This window comes from Ctenocephalides felis, unplaced genomic scaffold (genome assembly GCF_003426905.1).
Source record: "Ctenocephalides felis isolate EL2017-DRISC unplaced genomic scaffold, ASM342690v1 CF-g0.4_SCAFFOLD_03572, whole genome shotgun sequence".
NCBI lineage: Eukaryota > Metazoa > Arthropoda > Insecta > Siphonaptera > Pulicidae > Ctenocephalides > Ctenocephalides felis.
In genome coordinates this window covers 24,724,719-24,735,184 of record NW_020539726.1, presented here as the reverse complement: position 1 = coordinate 24,735,184, position 10,466 = coordinate 24,724,719, and the positions used below count along the sequence as shown (strand labels likewise).

The following is a 10,466-nucleotide window of genomic DNA, read 5'->3' as shown; positions in this document are numbered from 1 at the left end:
AGAAATTTGTACATAAATTTTATTTAATTTGAATCGAAATACTAATATTTATAAACAGGCGATTGAATTTAGGCAATAATAAAAACTCACACACGTAGATTAGTGAAAAAACCAGCGTTGGTTCGCTGCAATTTTCACCCTTTCCACTCGGATGCCACCACTCCGGCGGCGAATACGTACTAAATCTGCATTTAACGAGCGGAAAGGGTTAAACCGATAGAGACAACGATGCATTCCAAGGAAGCGCAACATGCTGCAGTGCGCCAGGGCGGTGCAACCGTTATCGAATATATATAATATATATAAATGCAAAATTAAATTGAATTAACCTAACGCGTTAAGTCAAATGCTTTTTAAGTTTCCATCAATACAATTCAGGAGCCCTAGGCATCATCATCATAGAGGCATTTTGCTTATCAAACTTATGGACTAGAACCAGATGTCTAACGGCTACAAACCCATGTGAAAATCTTCTTTGACATAATGGACAAACGTGCTGCTTCCTATCAGCACACTCGTATTTCATGTGTCTTCGGAGCGAGTGCTTGTTGAGGTACCTGCGACTGCAACCAGGCATAGGACAGGCGAAGTCGGATGATGTGGTCTGCTTCAGAAGATCACCGCCTGTTGCCAAAGACCATATATTTTTGAAGTCTGAGGAAACAGAAATATGTGTAAGAATACGTAGAAAAAGTATTGTAATTCAATCTTTTGAATTATCCTTATTGGATAATTGGTCAAAAATGCTAAGAACATTAGATGGATTTAAAATTATATGATAAGAGTGAATTGTAGATACTTTATGTATTGAAAATTAGTGAATAAATTATTTGATTAAAAATATCAGTTAAACTTACTGTCACGAATAAGACTGCGAACGAAAGCAAACCACGCGCATATTAAGGTGCGCCCTCACCTAACGACCAAACATAACAAGCAAGGATGTTCGTAACAGAACGAAGGGCAACGAGCATAGTTTGAAGCCACAACGAACACGAACGAACACAAACAAACATAGCGAGCAATGTTCCGCAACTTGTCGGTACATCTAAGAAAATTGTTCGTTCATGTTTGAACTCGTATGTGCAGTGTGGACTCTACCACAAATGTAGACAAACATTTTTCTTTTTTGATGTTAATATGTGCAGTCCTGCATTAGTTTATGTTGGATTATTATGTGATATTGCTATTATTGACAAATTTTATAAATTTTCAAATAACATTTCTCTTTCCCGCCACTTTAATAATTAAACTGACGTTTCACGAAACTTTCGCGAATAAAAAAGATTCAAGCTTTCACTGCTTTGCATTTGTTCAAGTTCATTTGGAATGATTCGCTTTCTTTCGTGTTCGTTTGTATTTTCTTGTTCGTCATGTTCATTCGTGCTCGTTCGTTAGGTGAAGCGCACCTTTATGCGTCGTGTTCGTTCGCGCTCGTTCGTTAGATAAGGACGCACCTTTAGGATCTAGTTTCTTTGCACTAAGAGTCCAATTATGCATTTAAGGTTTCTATATTTGATAGAGAAAAGGTAATTGAACAATTAACGGTGGTGTTTATTAAAACAAATACCCTTTTCACACAATGATTATTTTTTCCTATATGACCATTTGTACCATTAACACTCTCTTTTTTTCTAATACATAATACCCTTTTTGCATAATGAAAATTCTGTTTCCAGTGCAGGCATTTGTAATTATTTTCTTATTATTAATAAATATTATATGTATTATAAAAATTGTAAATTTTAGTTTTGATAATTTTGAAAAAACGCATTAAATATTAAAATAAAATTGAAAACTATGCTTGTTAAATTCTTGTTATTCTTTACATTTTTACTCCAAATTGCATTGTGTTTTTGGTGACGAAGTATTAATGCAACAAATTTATCATAATTGTTGAATCTTGATATTGCATTCCTATCATTTTATCCAGAATAAATTAGGAATAAAAAGTCATAAAGTCTAATTGAGATTTATCAATGCATGATTTCTTCTTTTATATATTTAATTTACACATTCGTCTGAATATATAAAAAACATAAAAACTATATTATATATATATATATACATATCCGACGAGACAGCTGTTTTTTTAAGAAATTTTATATGGAAACCAAACTGTCTTTAAAATTACGTCATAATAAGCGGTTGTCAATATGTCCGGCGTCATACTAATCGGATTCTACTGTATATATATATATATATATATATATATATATGTAATATGTATATATATATATATATATATATATATATATATATATACATAAACTATATAAGTAGTATATTAATGCTGGCCATTTTCTATCATTTTTCAAGTAGGTATACTTACCAGTTTATAAACAATACAAAACATTAAATAATATACGCAATTTCCATTGATCATTCATTTATCAGTAATCATTCGCACGTTTTAGAAAAATTAATATCCGTATTAAATATAAATGATTTAATATTTATTTTGGTTATAAAGAATATACAGAAATCGTATACACAAGTACTCTCACCAACAATATAAAACATTATATTCATAACATAGTAAAAAGCAAATAAAAAAATGAAATTAGTAATATTAAAAAAATAAATTGTAGATATCACCATTGTTAAATATGACTAATCACAGTTTTAGAATTTACATAAAATTTATAAATTATAATAAAAATATCGACAATTATATTTCAATACCAACATTATCATCACAAAAAATATAATACGACTTATAGCCCTAAAAATTTATATAAAAACTATTTATTATTCGCAAATAATAAATTAGTCGTATTAAGGGCTTACAAATATATCACTCCAGTAGTTATCAGTCATATATAATCGTCGGTAAATTTTGCAAATATTTAAATAAATATATAAGTTTTATAAAATATTAAAATAATTATGAATATACATGCTAAAAAGTATATAAATTTCTTGTTATACAATGCTTAAATTTAAATAAATCACAACTCACATATCAGTACAAACTTTATCACATTCAAAGGAATATATAATATTTCCTTACTAAGCAATCTTATAGAAAAAGCTGATCAACATTTTGCTAATGCAATTTGATGAGATAATTGAAGTTTATTATAATTCATAATTATAATAAAAAATTACCTGATTTTAAGAACATATTTTTTATAATTTATAATTCATATATTAAAATTCGGTACTGAGTACTTTTAATATGCAGATCGTATGATGAACATATACAGGTATGTATAGATTTTTCTTTGATTTGATATTTTTATAATATGCTAATGCAATTTAGAATTAACTTCTAATTCATATTTAAAAGTCCTGCTTTTGACAAAAAATTGCAAATTTAAGCAAAATGTTTATCAGTTTTTGCTTCCGACTGAAAACTTTCAGTATTAACCTTCATATCAAAAAGTTCTGGAGGTAAATCTTGGTACGTATTATGTACATTACTGTAAATCTGCTTTTTTATAAACTAGTAGCTATATATAAATATTAAAAAAGTATGCATTTCAAAATTTCATGTGTTTTAAACAATTCCTTTATCCCCCACTTGTAGCTCGTTTTCTGTATGTACATTTAGTATAAAAATAAAATCAGAGTATATCAAGATTATTAATAAGATTATTAGGATATGTGATATCTATATCTAAATATGTACAAAGTTACACTATATTTAATTAACAATTTATATATTTCTACACCTTGCCAATCCTAATAAAAATCTAGCATTATATTTTAATATATGTGTGTTGCTTCGTAGTATTTATTTCACAAAATAAATATACAAAAATATTAAAAAATCTTAAGATTTGCATTTTTACTGACGTTAGTTGAAATCTCATGGCAATCGCTAATACTGAGTTCACAATTTAGAACGAAGTTCACATTTATAAAAATACTTCAATCCCAAAAGCAAACTTAGTAAATGATTCATTGAATTATTTCTGATGATCACAAATGATTTCATCGATCACAAAATGCTTCTGACAAAGACTAATAGAAATAAATAATCTAATAGATGCACATTTCTTTTTAAATATATTAATAATTTTTAAAATGACTATTCATTTTCAACATGAGATCATATTATTTCGTAAATCTAAATTTTTTATCACCTGGTTTAAGCTTCAATATTAAGACTTTATCATATAATTTTCAAGAAAAGTAAAAAAGTGCAACTATCACTGTCCTAAATCAAAATAGGTATTGTTGCATATATTAAATAAAAACATGCATTATATATTACTAAAAAAATCACTTCAAACAATAACTCGTTTCAATAAAAAAACAGCCTTAACAACTATCAAGTATATTGTGATATATATTGTAAATAATTGTTGAATTTTATCTATAACGATTCTATGAAGAATCAAAATTATGATAAAATAGTAATGAGTCAAATAAAAATGTTTGTAAATTGTTAAATCTAACAGGCTACAATTTCTAATAAATATACATCACATGTTAACATGAAACTAAAAAATATGCATTTTCAATCATGTTTTGAGTCTACATGTTTATTTTTTTTTTTTTTCAGAATAATAATCATAACTTAAAGTTGATCAACTTTCAAAAAATAAAATTAAACATCAATCGTAACATGACATTTAATTGAAAAATCATTTTATTAAAATTGGTTCAAATTAAAAGTAGGTTTAACCGTTTGATTATAGATCGCAAAATGGCCGCTTTGCTATTGCTTCATTTTTAATTTCTACCGCACTCCATGGAGGCGCCACTTACTGTAGCACGTAAATTTACCAATATGTTTAATTCTAGATAAACCTGATTAATTTGTATAAATGAAATCAGATCAAAATATATGCGTATAAAATAAATTTTCAACTCAAATACGTTTTCACAAAAATATATAATAAAAAAAATTAAAGCTTCCATACATTATGCTACTGAATCATACTGAATACTGTCAAAATGCCATGCATTTGCTGTGCATTCAGGCGTTTCACACCTGAACTGCAACGTCACTTGTATGTTATAAAGCTGGGTCAAAAAGACCTTGTTGTCTAAGATCGTTTTTTGACATTTGTGCGGTTTCTAGGTTAGATTTTGAATCTGACAACCTGCGAAAAACGCCTGACTGCACTGCAACGACATGGCTTTTGTCCATATTTAGTATAAAAAGTTCTTCACAACATAGCCTTGCCACAACATTGGTCTGTTGTGTTGGACGTATATAATAATAAGAAAATCAGTTCTTGAATAAGAGTGATGAATATCCTTACAGTAGACCCTCTGTTGAGTGCGAAAACAACAAAAATTTGCAATCAAACGGTTAAAGTATTATTGTTCACAAATATAAAAAAACAATTTATTGTCACATTGACTATATTCAACTTCTTACTGAACAAAATACCCACAAATATTAACAGAACAACAAATGAATAATATCTAATATTAACAGTCAATTAATAAAAAAATTTAAAAAAAGCTCTTTGTTAAAATTTAGAAGTTATGGGTAAATCGATTCACCGAAGAAAGTGAATATATATATTAGAAATCGGTATAGATATATACATCTTTGTGTATTATTCTTCTAATATAATGAATAAAATGACTAAAAAATTCAATCATATAATAGTACATGCCAAATCAATGTTTTTAAAAAGTCTCAAAATTTTCAAACTGTTTGAAGAAAGTTGAGATAAGGATTGAGTAGGTTTTGTTTATGTTTCATGTAGAACATATATAAAAGTCGTTGCTCAAATATAAGCACTTATGTTACATCTATGAAATACGAATAATAAAATTTGTAGTATATTGTTAATCATTTGAACATATTTGAAACAATTTATATTAATTATTGATAAATTTTTAATAGATCATATAGTCGACTATTTAATTAAGGTATGGGAAGTACCAGAAATTTGCTCTAAAGACACAATTCCATGCACCACTAATTATCATATGATTGTAATTTTTTAGTCATCTTTTCCGTATCTCAGAAGTATAGTGTGGATCTATAAATTCCCACACATGTCTTATCTGTTCTGGTGTGTACGCATATGGAGTACCAAATTATGTTTGTGCTTCGATTTTTTATGGCAAATCGGGCATTCGAATTTCGGTTCGACTCCACATTCGAACCTCAAATGCCGGTTAAGACTATGTGGTCTGGCGTATGCATTACCGCAACGGCGGCAGGTAAATGCACCTCCCGGAACAACGACCGTCTGCTGGGAGGTCGAAGGTTGGGACAAAAGTCCGGTGCCGGAAGAAGGTGAACGGAACACACCTGATGATTGCCCTTGAGATTGGGCACTTGATAGAAAAACTCGCAAGTCGCATGGCTTTTCTTCATCGTCGTCGGGATTTTCGTCGGATAAATCGTCAACTTCAGTTTTCGGGAAGACATCTGCAAAAAAAATGAAGCGGAGTGGTTAGTATAAGGAATTTGGAAATATGTTGATAATATAAGTTTTATATGACATTATTCGTGGTATGATGCTAAAATATCTTTATAATTAACAGTATTTACCTAAAACATAAATGCTTGATAGTTTTTTTTAACAAATATGTAACATAAAAGCGATGTATGTTAGTTGCACCGCGCAAAAAAAAAATTAGGCTAGGTTTGAATATGTAAAAATATTATATATTGTCCTTATATATAATTTCATTAAGTTTCATATTTTTGTTAAACCTCTATTTATATATACATATTAGCAATCCGATTGGTATTAAATTTTGTTTGTGTATGTTGTTTTTTTATTTTTTTTTACTAAAAGAAAATTGAGTAACAGGTGTAATGCAATATCGATTAAAATTATTTATTGATATTATATACAATAGTAACAAATAAAGCAAATGAATATACCTTGATATGAAAATTTATTTATATGTTCTTGTATATTCTATGTTGTGTATAAGTACATTATTATTTCTAATATTGTTATTTTGTTATATTTATTATTATCTGTTACTTATTGTTTTTATTCCAATTTATTGTTTTTAGTATTTTTATTATTCAGAAATTTTATTTATTTTATTTATTATTATTATTATTATTTGCTTTTATTTTATATTAAATCATCATACTGCGTATATCATTTCAATGGAAATACTATCCTTTATTCTGTACTCTTTTTTATTTGAATTTATGTTATTGTTCATTATTATTATTAGATGTTGAATTATTTAGCAGTTGTAACAAATATTGTAATTAAATAAAAAAATATATTATGCTATATTGTATTTTACTTATGTTATATGTATAATAATTGTATTTTTAAGTGCTATTATTAATTGTATTTTTAAGTGCTACTATTCTGTGGACTATGTGTTTAAAAAAATAAAAAATAAACAACAAATATTCCATTAAAAATTCTCTCATATGTAAAGAAAATAAAAAATTAACCTCATCAAAAAGAATAAACATTTTTTAGTAATTTTAGACATTTTGACTATATTTGGTCTCCCAAGAAACTCGTATTAAGCACGTTATCTGGATCTTTGATATTTATAGATATAAGTATCAATAAAATTTGTTTTAAAATAACTTATGAATAAACGTAGAATCTAAGGGCCACATAAAAATTCACACAAGATTTTTACTATATCAATTTCGAATTTGAAAAATCCTGAATGAAATTTTAGTTTATTAATATTATATACGACGATGAATAGATTTCTTAATAGAAATATGTGTATATACATTAAGTTGTATAATATAATTGTATACATACATGCAAGTATTCTTGGTCAAATCAGGCTCTCCAAAATCACAAATGCAAAGCGTTTGATACCAAATATCGCCAAAAGCTTAATAATGTTAAATGCTATATTTGAATATCAAGCAGGACAATCACTAACATAACATGCATCACTTATTATTAACAATTTTATAAATATTATTATAACACATTAAATATATATATACGTTTAATATTTTCCAAAGAAAATCAATGTCAAAATATTATAAATTTTAAAATATTTTATAAAACAAAAAATCATATAATAAGATTAGTGAGTAGTGCTGTCTACTCATATAATCATATAATCAGATTAGTGAGTAGTGCTGCATATAATAAGATTAGTGAGTAGTGAGTAGTGCGGACAGATCCTAGACAACTCATTAAAATATGATTATATTTATTTATATTTCTAGATTTCTTTATAATATTTTATCTAGAACATTTTCTATATAAGGGTAATAAAATACACATTATCAATAATAGTCGAAGATATCAAAGAATTGTTTGAAATAACAACACAAAATCTTTACTCGACAAAGTTTTAAAACAAACGTGATTATAATAAAAAGAGTGAAACATTTTTTTTATTATTTTATTGACCTTATGAAACAAAATTTAATTTGGAAACAAATAAAGGCTCTCTAATACTTATTTTTATGTAATGTAATTATTAATTTTGTCATACAATTAACAAAATATTTTTTACATGGAAATATACCAACTATATAATAGTTTATTTTTATTTACAATTATATAACATTTTAAGCCTCATATAAAATATTTTATGCCAGCCTAAAATATTGTATAATATTATATTTATAATTTTTACAGCAAATAAATATAAATGTAGTCCATAAAGGAACCACATTTATTATACTTAATATATTATAATCAGTTACACGTTTATTCTATCAATTAATAATACTGTAAAATCTATTATATATCAAATATATAATAACAATAAATATAAGCTCTACTTTATTAAATCTTAAGATAAATATATTAAATAATTTATTCCCAATAAAAAATAAATTAAATAATTTTCATCAGATATGAAAATTCTAGATGATGAAAAAACACAACACTTAAAGAAAGTTGTTTTGAAAAATAAACATATACATAGTCAAATTTAAATTTGATAACAAAAAAACTAATAAAAAATATATTAATCTATAACAATATTTGAATCTAGCTTCACATTTCGCGAAAAAATATGTAATTTTAGCGAAAAAACTAGTGGTGTATGGCATCGTGTCTTAAGGCAAATTACTGTAACTTCTCGTACCAAAAATTAAATAAAAAAAAATTAAATATGTTTTAAACTTTGAAAAATTTAGATTTTTGAGAAATTTTAAATTTTTGAAAAAAAATTGCATTTCTGGAAAAAAACTTGTTTTTTTAGTTTGAATTATTTTGGGAATTTTAAACTTTTTTCTAAGCAATCGCAGTGCTTTAGCTGCATAGAGACGCAATATAGAAGCGCGTAGGCGCCGCATCGCCGTCTAACGGACAATCGATGTTACTAAACCCATAGAAATGTAAACAAAATTAATACAGATTATTAAAATCTCCATAAAATATCTGATAATTTGAAGGGCATATGTCAAATGATCATTTTTAAACACAAAATAGCATTTTTTGAAAAAAACATACACACACACACACACACACATATATACAACAATTTTTTTCTAAGGTATGTCAAAATGTTCAGAAATCTGTGAAATGTAAAGATATATACAAATTTTCATTTTCGATTGCGATTACTATAACTTGCCCCACATGAAGTTAATAAAATTGCAAATTCAAACAGTAATGACACTAAAATAATTTTAAAAGATTTATAAAGAATCTAATTAGATTTTATGCTTAATATATCTTTAAAATGTCTTAAGTTAACAGATGTACAAGTGGATAATTAAATATTTTTAGATAAATTTTGTCTAAAATTAATTATTGCAGAACATTCAAATTTTCATGCACATTATGTTCTTAAAAAGTTTAAAAGTTTTAAGTAAACAAATTCGGAATTAGGTCATCCCCAGAATATCGACGTGATGACAACAGTTTTTTTATTCTGATGATATTTTTTAATATAATTTATTAGCAATATGATTAAGAATGTCTTTAATTTTTCTAGAAGAAAAACTGCTTTATTTATCTCTATTATTAAAATGGAAGATTTGCGGGCCAGAATGAATAACCTTGACCAGGATGTTTACGTTCCATGTGAGTTTTTAGATGATGTTTATGCCTAAAAGTTGCAGTATTGCAATATGAACATTTGAACATCCTCTGAATTCCACATTCATATTTCAAATGCCTAAGCAAAGATGTCTTATTAACATATGAATTTCCGCAGCGTTGACAACAAAATTCTCTTCCAGGTGCTACATTTGATCCAATCCCAGCAAAATAATCTGAAAATAGAAATTTATTTAATGAGATAATTAAAGGATTGAATTAAAATAGGAATCTCTATAAAAAGATTCTACTTTTTGATGTGCAAATTCAAATAAAGTATTAATTTTGACGTTGTGAGATTGCTAAGTTTTGAAATCGGTCTAATAATTATTTGTAGATATGCAGCAAATTTTTATACCTTAGGTCTAACTTATAATTTATAAAATCGAGTAAAGATATTGTGATATTATTACTATACTATTTTTTGTCAAACATCATTTAAATCCATTTTTATGTTCTATCATGTTTATAATTAAGTTAGTTATTACAAACTTATTGTTTATAAATATAAGCCTTTTAGTGACGTGCCTTTCA

At 26.3% G+C, this 10,466-nt stretch overlaps 1 protein-coding gene across 1 annotated transcript in view; it reads right to left on the bottom strand.

The window, feature by feature from the left end:
* Positions 1–364: 364 nt before the first annotated feature.
* The window catches only part of LOC113388267 (gastrula zinc finger protein XlCGF57.1-like), an 11,067-nt gene continuing 965 nt past the window's right edge, over positions 365–10,466 (bottom strand). Inside the window, exons 2-4 of the mRNA XM_026625664.1 lie at positions 9,893–10,108; positions 6,125–6,349; positions 365–654 (exon numbers count right to left, since the gene is read on the bottom strand). Coding sequence (XP_026481449.1) covers positions 365–654; positions 6,125–6,349; positions 9,893–10,108 — 731 coding nt within the window. The remainder of the gene's footprint in view (positions 655–6,124; positions 6,350–9,892; positions 10,109–10,466) is intronic.